Source organism: Onthophagus taurus, chromosome 11 (assembly GCF_036711975.1).
Source record: "Onthophagus taurus isolate NC chromosome 11, IU_Otau_3.0, whole genome shotgun sequence".
NCBI lineage: Eukaryota > Metazoa > Arthropoda > Insecta > Coleoptera > Scarabaeidae > Onthophagus > Onthophagus taurus.
The window spans coordinates 30,882,378-30,905,718 of NC_091976.1; the positions used below are offsets into that span (position 1 = coordinate 30,882,378).

A 23,341-nucleotide genomic window follows, 5' to 3' on the forward strand; every position below is an offset into this window, starting at 1 on the left:
TTGCCTGGCTACCGATGCATTACTAAGGGAATTATCGCCGAAATTTACGAGATAGCGAGGCCCGCGCGCGCCGCTAAGTGATAAATTGGCTCTTTCCAGGATTAGAATATATTACACGGAATTGTCGCTACATTAATCGTTCTCCCTTTGCCCTGGGCAGCTAGAGGCGAACGTCTCAGAAGATTAAGGAACACTCGGAGATAAATTGAAATATGCACGTCACGGCTTACTGTTTAAGGCCGCACGAAAAATCTATTAAAATCCCTTTTTGCATCGCTCGAAAGAAAGGAGAAAAGCGCATTGGGACAACATCAGCAAGATACTAGGTTAGAGGGAGAAAGGCTAAAAGACGTTCCGAACAGTAAAAAGGCTCAGAGTCGAGCATTTAATTGCACCCCCTTCTGCTGATCGCGAAGGACCCGTCTCAAAGCGTATCAAACATCAAAGAGAAAAACATTTAAGCTTAATCGATTCCCACTGACGCCTTACCACTTAACCAGCGCTGAAAGCACCCGTCGCCTCTTGTTCCACCATTATTTGCCCCTCTAAAAGAGCTCGTTTTTCAATACATTCTTTTTTCTTGTGAAAATAATTACAGGAAACCAACTTTTTATAATTTAAAACACTTCAGATTACATAATTATAAGGAAATTGAATATTTTTAGTAAGAAAAGTTCTCGGTTCGGAATAGAAATGGGTGAGTGTCGCGATTAATGGCATCTCTCATGTAAAACGTCAAAACCTGCACGATTCTCGACTTTAGGGCGCCGCTGGCGGTACTGAAATAGCATTACGGTTGGAATCGGTGGAGCAGCTCTTAACCTGGAGTATGTTTCAATGTCCTGCTTCTAGTCGGATTTGGGGAACGGGTCGGAACGAGCACTCCGAAGGTCGTCCCTTCGACGTGCGGATGACGCCAACAAAAAGCCACTTCTCCCGAAGCTTAATATCAGAGATTACGAGGCAGATAACGGTGGAGGAGCTGGAGGCGTCAACTGAAATCGCTCGTACGGAAAATGACACCTATGTAAGTATCGTTTCGCCTGCGGGATTATATGAGTCTTGGTAATGACGGGACCGGAGTTCTAACTCGACGAAATAAATGGATATCTCTTAGTGGCGAAGAGGAAACTTTAAACTCCACCATTTAAAAAAGTAAGTGGATACAAGTTTCGAAGTGGTATTAACTTAAACATGGAGGTTCTTATTTACTTACTCAAAACAAGATAAAATTATTGGAATATATATTATGAGGTATTAACCTACTAGACTCGGCATACAAGGTATACACGAAGATACTGCTGGGAAGACTGGAGGAGGAGATGGAGTTGGGGGGAATTTTTCCGGATGGGCAGGCAGGCTTTCGGAAGGGAAGGGAGCAATCGACAACGTGTACGTGTTGAAGCATCTGGCAGATAGAGAGCTGGATAAGAAGGGAGGGAAATTGTACGCCCTGTTTATAGATTTGAAGGCGGCTTTTGATAAGGTGGATAGGAACACGGAACACCTAATTGCGAGAGTGAAGGAAATATACATGGAGACTATGGCTAGGATAAAAGTGGGAGATAAGCTGAGCGACGTGTTTCGGACGACGAAGGGACTGAGGCAGGGATGTTCGCTGAGCCCAAGTCTGTTTGCACTGTATACGGCGGACCTGGAGGATAGATTGGGGAAGGGGCAAATTTGAGGGTTGGTGGTGGGAGGTAGAAAGGTGCATATGTTAGCATACGCGGATGACATCGTGGTCATGGCGAGAGAAGCGGCGGAGATGAAAGATATGATAAAGACATTGGAAAGATATTTTAGGGGGAAGGGGCTGGAAGTGAATGTGGGGAAGACAAGGATGATGAAGTTTTGTAAGGGGGGGAGAAAAAGAACAGAAAACTGGAGATGGGAGGGAAAAGATATCGAGGAGGTTAGGGAGTATACTTACTTGGGGTATGTGTTCAGGGAGGGGTCGCATGTGATAGCTATGGCAAAAAAGGCGAATAAGATGATGGGACAAGTATGGGGTTGGAGCAAGAGAGTCTTTGGAAGGAATGTGGCAGCGAGGAAGATTATGTTTGAAGGTCTGGTTAGCAGTGTGATGATGTATGGAGCAGAGGTATGGGGATGGAGAGAGCAGGCAATGCTGGAGATACTGGAGATGGGTGCTAGGGGTGGCGAGAGAAACACCGGGGTATATAGTGAGGGAAGAGGTAAAGGTGGATAAAGTCAGAGTGGAGGGGGGCAGGAGAGCAGTGAAATTTGAAGAAAGAATAGAAGGGAGGCCAAACTGCGGGATCTTGGGGGAGTGTTGGAGGGAAATTAGAGAGGGAAAGATCAGATATGGGAAAGGAGACAGAGACAATTATTATAGACGAGCGGGCTACTCGGTAACTGAGATAAATAGTAGACGAAGGGTGGGTAGGGAGATGTGGAGGGAGTTGAGAGATAGGGACCGAGATGTGCAGAGGCAGGAAAGAAGGACACAAATAAAAGAGGGGAGGTATAACGAAAGTTACAGGGACATAATTACGGAGGGGCTGCCTAGATACTTGTTATTGGAAGGAGATGAGGAAGGGAAGAAGTTGGTGGCTAGGTTCCGTTGCGGAAACGAGGAGAGAGCGAACAGATACTGGATGGCCGATGAGGAGAGGTGGTGTAGGCTATGCAGGGAGGAATGGGAAACGTTGGAACATATGTTGAATGGGTGCAGTGAGGCGAGGGAGGAGGAGTTAGAGCGAGGGCAGATCTTAGGAGAGGGGGGGAGAGGGGAAACGATGGATAAAAATGGTTGTGGGGTGAGGAAACAAAGGGATGGTTAAGGGGAGGATTGGGCCGAGGAGCCGAGGGTATGGAAATGGAGGAAGAGGGTAGAGGGTGAAAATAATATACTAATGACATAAAAATTGTAATTATCAAAAACAATAAAATGCTTATTATTAACAAGATAAAATTAATTCAGTTGAAGATGATTAAGAGCTCACTATGTGTAACGCGTAGCAGATAATCGAAGTAGAAACACAGTATGTTTGATTACAGACAAAGGATGAAGCTACGTTGGAAAATCAACACGTAATTCGAGTTGAATTACGGTTCGATGGAAGCGTCGACATATTATCGACAGAACTTGGTAAACGTAAAATTTTATAAAATTCAATTGAATTGTAAAATTTGGTTATACAATTCCAATTTAATCGAGATTGCACAATTACAGGCTTTGTTTGTATTACCAAAAAGAATTTTGCCATTTAAAACTTAACGTTTAATTAAATAAATTCCAAAAAAAAATTTCAATATTCCATACGGCACTTTTAATTTCACTTGGAGAAAAATCGAAAAAAGAAACAAGACAGGCGAGGAAAGTGATACGCCGCAAGATTATGTAAATAAGTCCGAAGCTGTGCCGGCACGTCTATCTTATATATCATCCGGAGTGTACCAGAGTGGAATCTCCATATAAAAATTATCTGGAGGGGCATAAAACACGATAAGGGGTTGGTCGCAGCAGTACCATCATAACGCTAAAGATGCGGTTGTGTTTCACCTCCCGTACGGTTAATGTTATTTTCGTTACTAGGGGGGAGACGCAATTTTGAAGCGGCTTTAAAATTAGATTATCGAGTACATTTAGGCTGGAGCTCGTCCGGAAATCGACTAACATTACAGAGAGTGGAGTGGATACTCCCGTGATAATTAAATTTTAGTGTTAAAAACTTATTTCACTTATATTCTAAAAAAATATACTTTGATTTAATGGAATTTCATGGAATGTGGGTTTATAATTTAAATCGGACTATATAGACACCCCAACAGTTCAACAACGACCCCAACACTACATTGATTTTATTCTCACCCCGCGGCGCCGCCGGAGATCCTTCCGCGCCATTTCGCGCAACGCTCTTGTGAAAATGTGATTATTCCGCCAGCGGCGGTTCGAAAATAGAGCAAAAGTCAGCGTAACGTGTATTAAACGGTTTCGCCTGGTACCGCCGATGTACGACCGCGGGGTAAAATAAGCGAATCGAAACACATCAAGTGTAAACCAAATACCGACGAGAACGAGGGCGATATTTTCGAACCCTTTATCCGCACGAGGTACAACTATTTTGATGTCGTTATTGAAATTCGCTTTTGTAACCGGGTTCTATTAAATAAACAACCGAGTAGTTGTTAAAGTTAGTGTTTGAATTAACAAGTTCCCCATAATCATTAAGTACATAATTATAGGGCATACACCATTAAATTTAACGGTCAATATTTAATCTGTTATATATTCATTTCTATCTCAACTAAAACTGGAAATATTAAAACATAAATATAAAAACCAATAAAAAAACAAAGTCAAATTAATCTGGTCTATAGCAGACATGGAAATACTTAAAGGTTGAGAATACTTGAAAGCCAGCAAGATATGAAGATAACAACTTTTCACGCATTGTTAGGTTGAGCCCAATTAGCTGACCCAACCCAATAATATGAGAAAAATTGTTCGCCGATATTCTTGGATGAATATCGATATCCTGAAAAGTTGAGAATACTTGAAAGCCAGCAAGATATGAAAATAATTTTTCACACATTGTTAGGTTGAGCCCAATTAGCTGACCCAACTCAATAATATGTGAAAAATTGTTCGCCGATATTTTCAGACATTAATTGGAAGTCCTGAAAAGTTGCGAATACTTGAAAGCCAACAAGATATGAGAAAGACAGTTTTTCATACATTGTTGGGTTAGGTTGGGGTCAATTAGCCAACCCAACCCAATAATATGTGAAAAATTGTTCGCCGATATTCTTAGACATTAATATGGAAATTCTGAAATGTTGAGAATACAGTATAGTACCGATTAATTGTGATAATCGGAGGAAAATAGAAACCGGATAATCGAAAACCACGGATAATACAACCTAACGTTTTTAAAATTATTGAAATACGAATGTTTAATTTCTGTTCTAAGAAAAGGTTAGAGAATTGTATAATGAAAGAAATAAACTGGTGTAAAACAACGTTCTTTACTATAAAACTAAATAATAACAAAACACCTAATTATTTTTAAAAAAACTCGGTTATTTTTACTTGTTTTCTTTTCTGGTTATTTATCTTTTGTGTAATATATGTTATGAAAGTACGAATTTGCAAAATGTCTATATCATCTTGCTAGTGCTTCCTTACAACTGACTTTGGATTGTAGTTCTAAGGTGTCATCTTCTACATCATCATTCTACATTCTTGGAATCAACTCGGTTTAGAGATTGGTTTGGTGACACTATCGACTAGATCATCGTCGGCCATGTGTTCACAGTCCAAAACATTCGAGTCAATATTTAGCCACTCTAGAATATTTTTGTCATCCAGTTCTTCACAGCCTTGAACATTTTTTAACGACTAAAACACATCTAAAGGTTCATTACCAGGCATAGGATATGTTCTCGAAGCGTAATTGAGTTGCAAAACTGTAAAAAGGAGCATTGTTAATCCATGGGTCGCATTTGGCTGGCAACGCTTCAACTGACGGATGAGATGGAGTATTATCAAGAAGCAATATTGCATTTTGAGGGAGTCTTTTGCAGTCCATATATTTTTTTACGTGTGGAACAAATTTGTTTTTAAGCCATATTTCAAAAATGTCTCGTGTCATCCACGCAGAACGGTTGTTATAGTATCGGACTTGGAGTTATTTTATGTCTTTTAACACGTTGACTGCCGCGGGTATATCACGCGTATTACTACACTACAGAAGTGTGTACCAGTTTTGATACACACGGCAGTCAACGTGTTAAATCTCTAGGCGATTTTGACTTCCCTACTATAGCTAATTTCAGCTTATATTTTTCACCAGCCTTTGACCAACATAACGCTGTAATCCGATCTTTACTAATTTTATAGCCAAGAGCAGCTTTTTCTTTAGCAGATGCTAATGTACGGGTGGGAATTGTACGCATATAGAGGCCGGTCTCATCAGGCATATTTAGGCAGATATTAAACCCCTCTTTTTAATAGCGTTTAATAACGTACAAAAAATTGTAGCTCCAACATTGTCAGCACTAAGCTGCTCTCCTTGAATTTGCAATTCTCTAATTCCATGCCTTTCTTTAAAACGTCGCAACCAATCTGTTGAAAGTGTAAGTCTTTCAGTGATTTGTCATTTTTCTGCAAAGTATGGTGCTTTAGCTAACACAAGGACCGGACATCGGATCTCCTAATGCTCTTTGCTGAAAAAACCACTTCATCATTACATTTTCCAGTTGCTCACTCTTCGCACCTTTCATTGTTTTCCTATGTGTAGGGTCAGCTGATGTTTCACACATAGAAACGAATTACGTTTTATTGAACTAACAAGCACGGTTAATCTGAACCTCAGTTAAATGGTTCACGGATAATCGGCACTTTACTGTACTTGAAAGCCAACGAGATATGAGGAAGACAGTTTTTCATGCATTGTTGGGTTGGTACCAATTAGCTAATCCAACCCAACAAAATATGTGTTGGCCGACTGTTTTGGTCATCAATTTGGAAATTCTGAGAAGTTAAGAATACTTACCACCACGAAAAATGTGAAGAAAACATTTTATCACATATTTTTGGGTTGAGTTGAACTAAAGTAGCCTTTTCTATCGCAAACTATCTTGGCGGATTGGAATCGCTTGTGTGTAACTTCATCCTCCCTCTCTTTTCTCTGCCTCCTCCTCTCTCATTATGATATTGAGGAGGTTGATTATTTCCACATCCACTTCCCTTGTCTCCAGTAATATGCAATGGATTGTCTTAATAAAAATGTTTCTTCGTATTCTGCCTTCCGTTTATCTCTCTGATCGAATACGGTATGTCTTGGAGTATCCTTCACTCCACACACATACCAAAACACATCTGTTTCGACTTTTTTGATCTGCTTCAAGTACTGTCGAAACATGTCTAAGGTTAGCCTAGATAGCGTAATAGTTGGTTGCTGGACCCTGTTTCTGCCATCTTCTTATGTCCTTAATGAAATGACTTGCCCAGCCGTGCTTTTGCTTCCACCTCTTCTGCCAGCACCAATTTATCTTTTCCCTATTCGGTTGGCGGCTGGTTTCTGTGAACCTAATCCTAACTAACCAAACCCAACCCAATCCTACTTTTGAACGAGGTCAAAAGTAGAAAGAAAGTCTCTGCAAACTTGGAGCTGCGTTCTTCTATATTCTATCCGTTTCTATCCGTTCTATCCGTTTAGTTTTTTAAGTATTTGTGTATTCATACCGTACCTGCTTCTCTTCTTCCCTATATCTCGGTCCTATCATGGTCCATCTCTGGCAATGGTAGAAAGTGCTCGCTTACAGCTCTCTTATGCTTGTGTAGGTATGTCTTGAAGCACCCATGTCTCGTGAGGAACTGGCTTAGTTGGTAGTTGGTGTTTCCCCACTTTCGATTGATCTAGGGTTTAATGTCCGGTAGTATCCTCTTTGTCCATTTTCCCTTCCTTATGTCTTTCTTCCACCTATTACTCCATTCCACAAAGTTCCTTCCCTTGTTCTCCTCCGCTTCTTCCTTGGAGCAGCCTCGATCTTGTATGGTGATGCCTATTGGTAATGCATCTCCCATAGTCACTCAGTAGTCTGGTGAGGTTCCCCTTGAATATGATAGCCTCCTTCCAAGCGTCGCAAGCGTATTTGTGAGAGGATAACTGCTCCCAACATTTTTCTTTTTTCTGCACTTGGTCCGTAGGTAGATCCCATGACTCCTTGAACCCAAGCCTACACAACCCAACCCAACCTAATTGTGATAAAACCGTAACTACAAAGTTTGCATAAGAATTTTTAAATGTAGCCAAAACATTTTGGTTCTGAAGAAAGTGGTTCAAGTAAATGTTAAACATTTAATCAAAAATAAATCAATATTTCTAACAATTAAATTGTGTAAAATAACTTTTTACATCGACAAACATTTTGTAAATGCAATTTCAAAGTTTAACATTTGATAAAGTATATTATCGGTAATATTAATACATACAGTTATTTTTTATTTCCCACTACACGACGCTATTAGTATCCATTTATTATTGTCACGCACCTTTTCCAGGGTATTAATAACGCGATTTTAACTGGAATAAATTCAAATTCGAAATTCAACGCGCTGTTTCATTTCCGGAGGGGCGAATGTAGTGATCAGAATGCCGTTGAAACCGAATATCAACTCGCTTTCAGACATCGAAATCGCCAAACAATCGCGTTGAATTTTTAATAAACGAAAACACGATGTATTTCCATATAACCCAGCTTATTACAACTACTTATAGCTTTATTATGTTGTATACATTTTTAGATGTTTTTGTACATTTTTCACGTCGTTCCCTTTTGAGTTAAATCAACGCTGTTACGCTATAGAAAAGGTACAAAACCCGCTTTCCCGTTGTTTGTTACAACCGATATAATTGAGTGCTGAATGTGTGCTACGATTTATGTCGTTTCATTGTGTTGCCACATATGATACATCAACTCGACTCTGTGTTGTTAATTAACACGATCGCGTCTATTCAAAACCTGAAAACTGAAACCCCGAACTCGACCATTCTTTTGTACCCCGAAAATATTTGCTGCCCCAACGTTAGTTTCCTGAATAACTCTTCCATATTAATCAAAATTATGGATTAAACGTTGAACGAATTCTTTTTTATCTTAATTCGAATTAGTAAACGTCGTATGAGTTCGGGGAAGAACAGTGACGCCAGCCAAGATCTTTGTCTTGTTTTATCTGTCTCCGTATTTTCCCTTCCCCTTCTGTGCTAGTTTCACCGAGATAAGTATCCCCGTATCCCGATCTTGTTTTGCCGGAACGGGGAGAGACCGTTACCCTCGAATTATCTTCTAACCGAGGAACAGAAATAGAATTACGTATATCTGAAATGAGGGTGCTTTAGAATCTGGCCCCTAAAACTTAACTACTTTTTTCCACGAAACGTAATAAATAAAAAATTTCAAACGAAAACTAAATGCACGATTATTCAATTATGATTGCGGTTGGAAGGATTATGTACGTGGTTGGCGATTTATTACCATTACGTCGGATGTCAGTGTTGACGAATTAATACGGTAAACAATCGCGACGTTAATTAAACAGGTGATGGTGGTGGTGTTGGTTGAGTCCAGGGTAGGGCCGGCGCGCCTTCACTCCCGACTCGACGGGCTCATAACGCGTTTTTTAATTAGTGCCGGCCCTTAATTAAAGCGAGTAATCTGTCGACGCCCTATTTGCGCGTCACTCCCACGGGTACGAACAATTTGCGTGAAACGAAAAAGAGAGGGAATTGGAGCGAAAGAAAGTTCCAACGAAACTGCATCACGTGTATCAAGCAAATATTGATACAAGAATCTATATTCGCTTTTTGGCTAATCTCTATAATGATGTTAAAAACATTGAAATTACAGCATTTTTAAATAAAGGTTAGGTTGTATTGGTAAAACTGTTTGATGGAATATAATCTTACATTATAAGTGTTTCTTGGGTTGATATGGAATGTTTTTGATCAACAAGAATCTCTTCTATTACTTTTAGTTTTTGAGTTATAACTTATTATATTGTAGGAAACATGAAATTCCGAAATTTTTATTGTTTGGGATCGTGTAGGTTGGTAAAATTGCTTGATGGGTTATAATTTTGAATAAAAATCATTTTCTGAGTTAATTACGAACAGTTTTAGCACAACAATCTTTTTCCATCTCTTTTAAGTTTGGATTTAGTAGCTATAATGATGTCAGAATCATTGAAATTACAGCATTTTCGAATAAAGGTTAGGTTGTGTTGGTAAAACTGCTTAATGGAATATAACCTTAGATTAGAAATGTTTCTTGGGTTGATATGGAATGTTTTTGATCCATAAGAATTTCTTCTATCTCTTTTAGTTTTTGAGTTATAACCTATTATATTGTAAGAAACGTGAAATTCCTAAATGTTTGTTGTTTGGGTTCGTGTAGGTTGGTAAACCTGCTCGATGGGTTATAATTGTTAATTAAAATCATTTTCTAAGTTAATTAGGAATAGTTTTAGCACAAAAATACTTTTCCATCGCTTTTAAGTTTGGATTTAGTAGCTATAATGATGTTAGAAACGTTGAAATTTCAGCATTTTCAAATAAAGGTTAGGTTGTATTGGTAAAACTGTTTGATGGAATATAACCTTACATTAGAAGTGTTTCTTGGGTTGATATGGAATGTTTTTGATCAACAAGAATCTCTTCTATCACTTTTAGTTTTTGAGTTATAACTTATTATATTGTAGGAAACATGAAATTCCGAAATTTTTATTGTTTGGGATCGTGTAGGTTGGTAAAATTGCTAGATGGGTTACAATTTTGAATAAAAATCATTTTCTGAGTTAATTACGAACAGTTTTAGCACAACAATCTTTTTCCATCTCTTTTAAATTTGGATTTAGTAGCTATAATGATGTCAGAATCATTGAAATTACAGCATTTTCGAATAAAGGTTAAGTTGTGTTGGTAAAACTGCTTAATGGAATATAACCTTAGATTAGAAATGTTTCTTGGGTTGATATGGAATGTTTTTGATCCATAACAATTTCTTCTATCTCTTTTAGTTTTTGAGTTATAACCTATTATATTGTAAGAAACGTGAAATTCCTAAATTTTTGTTGTTTGGGTTCGTGTAGGTTGGTAAACCTGCTCAATGGGTTATAATTGTTAATTAAAATCATTTTCTGAGTTAATTAGGAATAGTTTTAGCACAAAAATCTTTTTCTATCTCTTTTAAGTTTGGATTTAGTAGCTATAATGATGTTATAAACATTGAAATTACAGCATTTTCAAATAAGGGTTAGGTTATGTTGGTAAAACTGTTTAATGGAATATAACCTTAGATTAGAAATGTTTCTTGGGTTGATATGGAATGTTTTGATCAACAAGAATCTCTTCTATCTCTTTTAGTTTTTGGGTTATAACCTATCATATTGTAAGAAACGTGAAATTCATAAATTTTTGTTATTTAGGTTCGTGTAGGTTGGTAAAACTGCTCGATGGGTTATAATTATGAATTAAAATCATTTTCTAAGTTAATTAGGAATAGTTTTAGCACAAAAATATTTTTCCATCGTCTTTAAGTTTGGATTTAGTAGCTATAATGATGTTAGAAACGTTGAAATTGCAACATTTTCAGATAAGGGTTAGGTTTTGTTGGTAAAACTGTTTAATGGAGTATAACCTTAGATTAGAAATGTTTCTTGGGTTGATATGGAATGTTTTTGATCAACAAGAATCTCTTCTATCTCTTTTAGTTTTTGAGTTATAACCTATTATATTGTAAGAAACGTAAAATTCCTAAATTTTTGTTGATTGGGTTCGTGTAGGTTGGTAAATCTGCTCGATGGGTTATAATTGTTAATTAAAATCATTTTCTGAGTTAATTAGGAATAGTTTTAGCACAAAAATCTTTTTCTATCTCTTTTAAGTTTGAATTTAGTAGCTATAATGATGTTATAAACATTGAAATTACAGCATTTTTAAATAAAGGTTAGGTTGCATTGGTAAAACTGTTTGATGAAATATAAACTTATATCAGAAATGTTTATTGGTTTAATATGGAATGTTTTTGATCCATAAGAATTTCTTCTATCTCTTTTAGTTTTTGAGTTATAACCTATTATATTGTAAGAGACGTAAAGTTCCTAAATTTTTGTTGCTTGGGTTCGTGTAGGTTGGTAAAACTGCTCGATGGGTTATAATTGTGAATTAAAATCATTTTCTAAGTTAATTAGGAATAGTTTTAGCACAAAAATACTTTTGCATCGCTTTTAAGTTTGGATTTAGTAGCTATAATGATGTTAGAAACGTTGAAATTTCAGCATTTTCAAATAAAGCTTAGGTTATGTTGGTAAAACTGTTTGATGAAATATAAACTTATATTAGAGATGTTTATTGGGTTAATATGGAATGTTTTTGATTAACAAGAACCTCTTCTATCTCTTTTAGTTTTTGTGTTAGAACCTATTATATTGTAAGAAACGTGAAATTCCTAAATTTTTGTTGTTTGGGTTCGTGTAGGTTGGTAAACCTGCTCGATGGGTTATAATTGTTAATTAAAATCATTTTCTGAGTTACTTAGGAATAGTTTTAGCACAAAAATATTTTTCTATCTCTTTTAAGTTTGGATTTAGTAGCTATAATGATGTTAGAAACGTTGAAATTGCAGCATTTTCAAATAAGGGTTAGGTTGTGTTGGTAAAACTGTTTAATGGAATATAACCTTAGATTAGAAATGTTTCTTGGGTTGGTATGGAATGTTTTTGATCAACAAGAATCTCTTCTATCTCTTTTAGTTTTTGAGTTATAACCTACTATATTGTAGAAAACATGAAATTCCGAATTTTTTATTTTTTGAGATCGTGTGGGTTGGTAAAACTGCTCGATGGGTTATAATTGTGCATTAAAATTATTTTTTAAGTTAATAAGGAATAGTTTTAGTACAAAAATCTTTTTCCATCTCTTTTAAGTTTGGATTTAGTAGCTATAATGATGTTATAAAGATTGAAATTACAGCATTTTCAAATAAAGGTTAGGTTGTGTTGGTAAAACTGTTTAATGGAATATAACCTTAGATTAGAAATATTTCTTGGGTTGACATGGGATGTTTTTGATCAACAAGAATTTCTTCTATCTCTTAGTTTTTGAGTTATAACCTATTATATTGTAAAAAACATGAAATCCGAATTTTTTATTTTTTTTAGGATCGTGTAGGTTGGTAAAACTGCTCGATGGGTTATAATTGTGCATTAAAATCGTTTTTTAAGTTAATCAGGAATAGTTTTAGTACGGCCCTTAATTAAAGCAAGGTACGAACAATTTGCGTGCAAGCGAGTCAACGAAAAAGAGAAGAAAACAAACGTAAATGGAACGAAAGAAAGTTCCAACGAAACTGCATCACGTGTATCAAGCAAATATTGATACAAGAATCCGTATTCCGAAGGAATTTCGCTTTATCGGCCCCCGCCAATGGCCCATTCAAACGATGTCTAAAAGATAGATTGCCCCGGGTTTCATCGATCAACGACGTCCGCCTAAGATCCTCGGATTGAGTGACTATATGATTTATGTAATCATAAGTCTATATCCCTTCCCGTCGAAGAAAAATCGAAATCCCATCCTCACCGAGTTCCCAGTTAAATTACCCTTCGTTTTCAATTTTTCTTATACATATTCAACGATTGTGTTTTCCATATACATTAAAATTCGTACAATTTTTCCTCTGTACTTTGCAATCCGATAAAATTAAGTGGATTTGTGTCGCGATCGCAAATCTAATGCCGCGGTACATCAAGGGGATTTCCTATACATATTATTTTATGGGGGTCGCATATTCTCAGCATCCAACCCAAACGGGATTCCCACTTGGAAATTCCAATCTCGTATACCGAAGGAAAAACGCCTGTTCCTTTAGAAGGAAGGAGATTTCTTTTTCGAGAAATCTCGCCCCGTTATGCTTTCTTATACACTTTTATGTACTATATTTTATTGAAATTTTCATGTTTCTATTTTGATAAAATTCCAAAGTGGAGATACTTTTAACGAAAAAATTTAAAGAACAAGGTGACAACATACAGAAAAGTATTTTAAATTTCCCCCCCTAAGCCGACATGCAAAATCGAGTAACTCGCATAAGAATCCTCCACGTACTCCACCCCACGACTTAACCGCACGAGAAATCTCCATGTTGCTGTCAAGCGCGATTTAAGATGTTACTTTTATTTCATTTTTCCTTCAAAACAATTTACTACTTTTGATTTCTCGGAGAATTTGAACAAGATGTAATTTTGCTTCTAAAAGAGACCAATAACGTTTGAGTTTGTAGATCTTTGCTTGAACGACAAAACAGCAATAAATTCACATTGTTTGTTGTAGTATATACTCGCAACTGAGTCTCTTTATCTTTTGCAGTTCATAGGAACGCAGGTCGTCGGTTTCCTGGGTTACGTCGCTGGATCTGCTGTCCTGCTGGATAACACCACGAAGAACTCTAACATGCAGCCGATCGTTAGGGAAAGCATGCGCAGCCTTATCATGAACAGCCGGTACGACAAAGGACAGGAGATACTCGCCATGATCCAGGAAAATGTAAGTGCACTTGAAGATTTAGTTAAGTAGATAAGAAATCGTTTAATAGCTCGACCCCAAAGTCCACTAAAGTAGAAAACTTTGTACTTTCAAGAAGAATTTAGAAATCTCCGTATAATCATATTAATTTGCAAATATTAGTTTAATTATTTTAATTTAATTTAATTATTTTAATTAAACGTATTCGAAGGTTGTAGTGAAAATAACCTGGCAACAACTCCGGTTTGCTCTCGAAATAATCTAATCCGAAACCTTCTCGAAACTAGCCGCAACGCTTTCGGCTTCGCGACCGGTAGATCGGAAATTTGTTGGCTCCTGGTGCAATTAAATTGTCTCCGCGAATAGTTTGTGTTTGCCTTCGGCGGTAGATGCATGCCATCGGCCAAGCCCGGATTCCACAAAGAGATCCCTCTACACCGCTAAGCCCCTCCAGCAATCCGATTCCAATTATTGACGAAACTATTAACTGCTTCCGAAACTGTAATTTCGTAATTTGGGGTTTACCAGTACCGGAAGCACCTACGGCCTCCGCTATATTTTATTAAAGCGAGTCTTGATGCTACGTGATTTCGCCTTATAGCACCTACACTAACAATCGCTTTGAAAATTGAATTGTAACTGATTCTGCTGAAATTTTAAGTGTTATTAAAAGATTATTGGTTTAATATGGAATGTTTTTGCTCACTAAGATTTTATTCTACCACTTTTACTTTTTAAGTTATAATCAGTTATATTATTGGATATGTCGAATCCCATGATTTTTGTTTTTAGTCGGGTAAGATAGTGGAAGTGCTTGGTGGGATATAATCCTATCTTAGACATGTTTTATGGGTTAATATGGACGTTTTTATTTCCCAACATTTTTTCTGTCTCTTTTAGATTTTGAGTTATAACGTTCTATGTTGTAGAAAACGTGAAATTCCGAAATTTTTGAATTTGAGTTAATCTAAGTTGGTAAATTCGCTCGATGGGTTATAATTGTGAATTAAAATCATTTTCTGAGTTAATTAGGTATAGTTTTAGCGCAAAATTTTATTTACATCTCTTTTAAGTTTGGATTTAGTAGCTATAATGATGTTAGAAACATTGTAATTATAACACTTTTAAGTAAAGGTTAGGTTGTGTTGGTAAAACTGTTTGACGGAATATAACCTAATATTAGACATGTTTCTTGGGTTGATATGGAATGTTTTTGATCAACAAGAATCTTTTCTATCACTTTTAGTTTTTGAGTTAGAACCTATTATATTGTAAGAAACGTGAAATTCCAAAATTTTTGTTATTTGGGTTCATGTAGGTTGGTAAAACTGCTCGATGGGTTATAATTATGCATTAAAATTATTTTTTGAGTTAATCAGGTATAGTTTTAGCACAAAATTTTTTTTCCATCTCTTTTAAATTTGGATTTAGTAGCTATAATGATGTTAGAATCATTGAAATTACAGCATTTTCGAATAAAGGTTAGGTTGTGTTGGTAAAACTGTTTAATGGAATATAACCTTATATTAGAAATGTTTCTTGGATTGATATGGAATGTTTTTGATCAACAAGAATCTCTTCTATCTATTTTAGTTTTTGAGTTAGAACCTATTATATTGTAAGTAACGTGAAATTCCAAAATATTTGTTATTTGGGTTCGTGTAGGTTGGTAAAACTGCTCGATGGGTTATAATTGTGCATTAAAATTATTTTATGAGTTAATTAAGAATAGTTTTAGTACAAAAATCTTTTTCCATCTTTTTCAAGTTTAGATTTAGTAGCTATAATGATGTTAGAAACATTGTAATTATAACACTTTTAAGTAAAGGTTAGGTTGTGTTGGTAAAACTGTTTGACGGAATATAACCTATACTCTGTTTTTAAACCAAAAATCACCAGAAAATATCACTAGATATTTTGGCGGTAAATTTAAATTAATAATTATTATTATTTATTTATTTACTTATTATTGTATTTATTTTCGTTTGTTATCGTCAACACTAAACATACAAATTAACATTGAAGTTATGAGTGTATTTATTTCAAAATATAATAAAAAAGGGTTTAAGAACACAAAATTTACAATAATGACACGAAACTGTCGAATTGTCAATACTAATTACTAATTGGCAAAGAATACTTCATGGTATAATTAATGTTTGTAAACAAAACTAACCTTACCTAACATTCCTTCACGCTATAATTGTCATTACAAAAGAAAACTTCACGCTATAATTGCCATTACTAATTGCCAAAGAAAACTTCATGGTATAATTAATGTTTGTAAACAAAACTAACCTTACCTCACATTCCTTCACGCTATAATTGACATTACAAAAGAAAACTTCACGCTATAATTGCCATTACAAATTGCCAAAGAATACTTCATGGTATAATTAATGTTTGTAAACAAAACTAACCTTACCGAACATTCCTTCACGCTATAATTGACATTACAAAAGAAAACTTCACGCTATAATTGCCATTACTAATTGCCAAAGAATACTTCATGGTATAATTAATGTTTGTAAACAAAACTAACCTTACCTAACATTCAGCGTCTGAAGACACAGGGCTATAATATTAGAAATGTTTCTTGTGTTGATATGGAATGTTTTTAATCAACAAGAATTTTTTCTATCTCTTTTAGTTTTTGAGTTATAACCTTTGATTATATATTATATGGATTGAGCTAACTGAATATATCTACTAACAAAAATGTTGCTCAAGGTGAATAGACGCAGATGGAAAGCGATAATGTGAAAGTGTAACAAAGATAGATATATTATATGTCAGTACGCTTCTATATCTATCTCACTTCTATCAGTACACCCATTATATGGCAGTACGCTTCTATGTCTATCTCGGTTCGATCACCTTGCGCAAGCTATCTCTCTCGTTGGCTCAATCCATATTATATATAATCAAAGGTTATAACTTATTATATAGTAGGAAACATGAAATTCCGAAATTTTTATTGTTTGGGATCGTGTAGGTTGGTAAAACTGCTCGATGGGTTATAATTTTGAATAAAAATCATTTTCCGAGTTAATTAGGAATAGTTTTAGCACAAAATTTTATTTCCATCTCTTTTAAGTTTGGATTTAGTAGCTATAACTATGTTAGAATAATTGAAATTACAACATTTTCGAATAAAGGTTAGGTTGTGTTGGTAAAACTGTTTAATGGAACATAACCTTGTATTAAAAATGGTTCTTGGGTTGATATGGAATGTTTTTGATCAACAAGAATCTCTTCTATCTCTTTTAGTTTTTGAGTTAGAACCTATTATATTGTAAGAAACGTGAAATTCCAAAATGTTTGTTATTTGGGTTCGTGTAGGTTGGTAAAACTGCTCGATGGGTTATAATTGTGCATTAAAATTATTTTTGAGTTAATTAGGAATAGTTTTAGTACATAAATCTTTTTCCATCTCTTTTAAGTTTGGATTTAGTAGCTATAACTATGTTAGAATAATTTAAATTACAGCATTTTCGAATAAAGGTTAGGTTGTGTTGGCAAAACTGTTTAATGGAACATAACCTGAGATTAGAAATGTTTCTTGGGTTGATATGAAATGTTTTTGATCAACAAGAATTTCTTCTATCTCTTTTAGTTTTTGAGTTATACCTTATTAAATTGTAGGAATTCCGAAATTTTTACTGTTTGGTATCGTGTAGGTTGGTAAAACTGTTCAATGGGTTATAATTTTGAATTAAAATCATTTTTTGAGTTAATTAGGTATAGTTTTAGCACAATATTTTATTTCCTTCTTTTTTAAGTTTGGATTTAGTAACTATCATGATGTTAGAAACATTGAAATTACAACATTTTCAAATAAAGGTTAGGTTATGTTGGTAAAACTGTTTGATGCAATATTACCTCATATTAGAAATGTTTTTTGGGTTGATATGGAATATTCTTGATCAACAAGAATCTCTTCTATCACTTTTAGTTTTTGAGTTAGAACCTATTATATTGTAAGAAACGTGAAATTCCAAAAGTTTTGTTATTTGGGTTCGTGTGGGTTGGTAAAACTGCTCGATGGGTTATAATTGTGCATTCAAATTATTTTTTGAGTTAATTAGGAATAGCTTTAGTACAAAAATCTTTTTCCATCTCTTTTCAGTTTGGATTTAGTTGCTACATATAATAATGTTAGAAATATTGAAATTACAGCATTTTCAAAAAACCTTACATTATAAATATTCCTTGGGTTGATATGGATTTTTTTTTGATCTACAAGAATCTTTTCTATCTCTTTTAGTCTTTGAGTTATCGCCTATTACATTGTAGTTAAATTTTGATATTTTTGGATTAAATAGGATTGATTTTTCAATTCATTTTGTTTTTCATCTACTTTTATATTCCCCAAAGTTGTAGTTTTTAAATATTTTGCTAATATTGTGTTGAAAATGATACTACTATTGTCTGTAAAACCGTGTAGTCTCATTTCTCCAAATGAGAGTTAATAGGATTTAATTCCCTGCGGTTCGCCCGAAATACTCTAATTCTGCGGAAGCTCGTTATCTGCTAACAAAACAACGAGTCGACTTCTCAAGGTCGTTGTTTGGGTCGTTGAAGACGGTTTCATCGAAAACTGCAACCCATTGAATTTTACGACGTCAATAAAATCTTTACAGATAAGGGTATAGGGGGCGTAAGGGTTTAGATATTAAATTTACAATTCAACGTTTCGGGACTTTTCAACGTTCGATATATCGAATGGATATTACAAATGGACACGGTAATGGTCGTTTCTGAACATCCGTTTCTACGGTAATAAGGGTTGGGAGACCGCGTCGGGGGTTAATATTGAATTCGCGTAAAAATGGAGATACAAATAAATCATGTCTCATGTAATATTGCCGTTTGGACCGTAAAAGAGGGCGGTTTCGAAGAGGTAAGTTTTAGAAACTGGAAAGATATTGAGGACCGATGTAGCAAATGTAATACGAAGAGTTTTATGACATTAAAGTGTTTCTAAAGAGTGTTCGACAAAGAATAGTCGTACTTTTGAAATCCGTCTTTTGTTGGTTTTCGCTTCACCTGTACATCCGTAGCTTACTGACACGAATGAAGAGGGGAAAATCCGAAAGTTGTAACAAAGAAAAGCTCAGAGCGCAATTTTCCCACCGACTTATTTTTAAATCTAGCGCGGACCGACCGCATGCCTCTTAATATTTCACGTCAAATACATTCAATTCCGGTTTTACTTAAATTGGTTCCTACGCGAATTCAACAGGAATAATAAGAATTTAAGAATACGAATTTACTGCGGTGTTTTCTAAATTGGAAACCGCAACGGGCCACTACAACAAAATTACAATGAGCTCGAAAAATACTGCCGGATTACGAAATTTATTATTAGTCAATAAATAGGAACGCGTGACAGTTTTGAAATCGACTTCGATCGACTTATATCTTCGCTCGGTTTGCGCTGCTCGTATATCTTTGGCCAGATCGGGTCCAATCTCGCTTTTGAACTTAATGATACCTCGTAAAGGAATTAAGTTTAGATTGCTCTGTCGCCGAGATGAAATATTTTTATTATATCCTTTAAGAGGATATCAAAAGTTCTAATAACCCGACACTTCTTATTCCAACCAAAAACTTTTTATAATTGTTACTAATGCAATTTTCAGATTGGATGCTGCGGCGCTGACGGCCCGGGAGATTACATTGACCTTCGCAAACCTTTACCCAGAGAATGTAGAGACACAGTCACCGGAAACGCGTTTTTCCATGGTTGCGTTTCTGAACTAACGTGGTTCTTTGAAGAAAAAACTGCTTGGATTGCAGCATTGGCTATGACAGCTGCTATGTTTCATGTAAGTTAAACTTTTTTATTTTATTAGCGGGTAATTTATCTATAGCTTTGTTCGTTGGGACTGCACTACTTGCACTCACTTGCACTAAGCAGTTTAGTGCAGATGTTGTGTGTTCGTTGGGGATAGTGCAGTTTAGTGCAGTTGCACTCATACTGTTCGTTGGGCCATGTGCAGTGCAATTTAGTGCAGCCGGTGCAAGTTAGTGCAGATTTTGTTGCACCTGCTTTCGATTAAGTTCAATAAGTGCAGTTTAATGCAGTGTAACTAAAATGGCGGAATATTTGAAAGCGTGTTTTGTAATAATTAATATTAATATTAAATATTAAGAAATAAAACCTTATAATAATTAATATTTGTTGTATTAGAGAACACAGTATATTCAATCCCAGTAGAGGCAGTAGAAAACTACCCCTACTTTTTTGGAATAATTTAAAAACTACCCTGTCGATTTTGGCTTCATTAAATACACTTATAGTACATTTAAAAATATTAATTATGTGTTTTTTCTCATTTAGGGGTGGCGGGGGTTAACTACCCTCACCACCCCAATTTTTTTTTCAAGTATTGCTTATCGATATTGGTGCAATTTAGCGTGTGATTTCTTTATACGTTAAGTAGTACTTTTGAAAGAACTAATAAGGGTTAGTAGTTTGGGGTAGAAAATATATTTCGCTAATAATTGAAAAAAATTATAATAATAATATAATAATAATTGATGAATCGCTACTAAAAAACCATTCTGCAATGATTTCATTTTCCACGAGTATTTCGCTGACAATCTCCTGTTCGTCCATTTCAAATATTATACACTTTTTTTATAAAAATCTGTTCGTTGCGACCACGGTTTATACACTTTTCTGACCTGCACTAAGTTAACATGACATTGCACTGACTTACACTTCATTGCACTATGACGTCATACGAGTGCCATGTCGTGCAGAGTAGTGCAGTCCCAACGAACAAAGCTTATAATCTGTTTTTTATTTAAATCAATTGTCAAAGTGTCGTCAAGTTGGTATTGAAAGTAAAAGCGCATCTCGTGACTTTTACTTTAATTGTGTGCCACCACTGTCTATCAAATTTGTTAAGATTGATTAAAAAACAATTTTCATATAATTTTTTTGCTGCTAAATCTACCATAAAAATGTTAAGAAAGGGTGGAACGCGATGTCAACTGTCTAAACGCGAAAAAAACTCTATAATTAGGTATTGTGAAGAAGTACAGACGGAGACACCAAATACGAATTTAAAATATATATGTGATAAAGCTTCACGTATTTTTGATGTATGTGTATTGCACTTGAGTTTTAAAATTAATAATAATTGTATTAGGTTCACAGCGCGACGGTTTTTAAAATTATTCAAACCTACAAAAAATATCAAACTGTAAAAAAACCAAAAACACAAGGGCGTTGTAAAATGAACTACAAAACGGATAATAATTTATATTTTATTAAAGAAGAGTTAGAAAGACAAATACAAAAATTGCATGAAAAGAAACAGTATTTTAATCTTAATGATTTACTTAATTTTGCAAGAAATGAATGTGATTTTACTAATGGTAGATCAAAATTACATAAAATTATAAAATCTATGGGATATAGATATAAAAAGATTAGCAATAGAAAAGTGTTAATTGAACAACCACATATAGTTTCAAAAAGAATTACATTTTTAAAGACATACTTGCAATACCTAGAATCCGAAGAGTATACTTTTGTTTTTCTTGACGAAACTTGGATTTACGAAAATGGCACCCAAGTTTATCAATGGGTAAATGAAAATGAAAGATTCGGTATTCCGCAAAGAGCAGAAGGCGAAGGAAAAAGATTTACAATCTTGCACGCAGGCACTTCGTCAGGGTTTTTGCCAAATTGCGATCTCTTGCTCAGTGACAACACGGAGCACAGAGATTATCATAAAAATATGACGTCAATTATTTTTATGGAATGGGTGAAAAATCAATTACTTCCAGCATTAAATAATTTGGGTGCGAAGTGTGCGGTAGTAATGGATAATGCTCCATATCACTCAAAACAAATCGAGAAAGCTCCAAGTTTCTGCACAAAAAAAAATGATATGAAAAAATGGTTAACTGAACATAATATACAGTTTGAACCAACCTTAAATAAAAAATCGTTATGGGAAATAATCCGTTATTACAAGCCTCAAATTGAAAAATCCTTTGAAATTGACAAACTAATAAGAGACCATGGCCATACTGTTCTTCGCCTTCCTCCATACAATTGCCAATATAATCCCATTGAACTATGTTGGGCGTTCTTAAAAACTGATTGCAATAAACATGTTCAGTCCAGCTCGGAGAAAAAGATCTGTCGTGTCAAGGAGACTTGGCAAAAAGCTCTTGGTCATTACACTCCGGAGATGTGGGCAAATAGTGTTCGCCACTGTGAAGAAGTAATTAAAAAAGATTGGACAACATTAATGGGAAATTCATTAATAACTGATTTACCTCCTGTCATCATCCAACTAGCGGAAGACTCAGATTCTTCCAGTAATTCTGATTTTTAAACAATATTCAAATTTTAATTATTATCACTTAATTATGTTATCTTAATATATTGCTCACGAGTTTTAATTTCAAAACGTAGATATTAGCCAAGTGACGAGAGATTAGTGGCTTCGTCTTTAAAGTGACAACCAGTGACAACTTCGTTTAGAATATACACAACCTTACTTATTATTTAGTGGAAAATATTATAAAGCGTGGTCATAGAACATGGTATCTAGGGTGGTACAGACCGTTTTTTTATAAAAATTTGGCAATGACAATTGATTTAAATAAAAAACAGATTATAAAATTAGATTGTTTACAAATCCCATTTGATCGAGATAAAAGATATAATAAAGAAAAATATAAGGGAATTCTTTTCGTGTCTCGAATAAAATTATTATCTCGATGGTCCTAAAATTAATTATCTTGTATTTTTAGGTATTCCACATCGTTATGACGTTTGTCTTAACAAGAGCTTTAGCGAAAGAGGCGGATGAAACGACGGGATATAGACGCTAAAAATAAGTTTTATTTAGGTTAAGCCTTTTTACGTAGAATTAAACTCTTTTTATTTGATAACATCGACAACATAATTATTAATAGCAGTAAAGTTTATTAAAATTAATTAATTTATAAATTTTAAGGAAAATAAAGTTAGAAAGATTTTTCTTCACCACATCCAATAATTTATGTGCTGAAAACCCCGTACAACCTCCTACAAATCATATAGAAACGTCAGTGAAAGGTTCGTGTTTATGACGTACCCGGTTTCAGTGTAAACACATTTTCATTTCGAGCTCGCCATTCTTTATTTTTGGTTGGACATGGGGGCATCTGCATTAGTGACCCCGATGCGTGGGTCATTTCCTAAATACACTCTATTGATTCGATCCCCTAACACCAACCGCACCCTAACCGCACCCCCATGTCTCGCTTTAGAC

General features: G+C 35.0%; 1 protein-coding gene across 3 annotated transcripts in view; it reads left to right on the forward strand.

Annotated features, from left to right (window-relative positions):
- The window catches only part of LOC111416733 (tetraspanin 2A), a 36,042-nt gene extending 12,964 nt beyond the window's left edge, over window positions 1-23,078 (forward strand). For all 3 annotated transcript variants that reach the window (XM_023048824.2, XM_023048827.2, XM_023048823.2), the window contains 3 exons: window positions 13,899-14,075; window positions 19,700-19,885; window positions 22,839-23,078. In XM_023048824.2, coding sequence (XP_022904592.1) covers window positions 13,899-14,075; window positions 19,700-19,885; window positions 22,839-22,919 — 444 coding nt within the window. In that variant the 3' untranslated portion in view covers window positions 22,920-23,078. The remainder of the gene's footprint in view (window positions 1-13,898; window positions 14,076-19,699; window positions 19,886-22,838) is intronic.
- The last annotated feature ends 263 nt before the right edge of the window (window positions 23,079-23,341 follow it).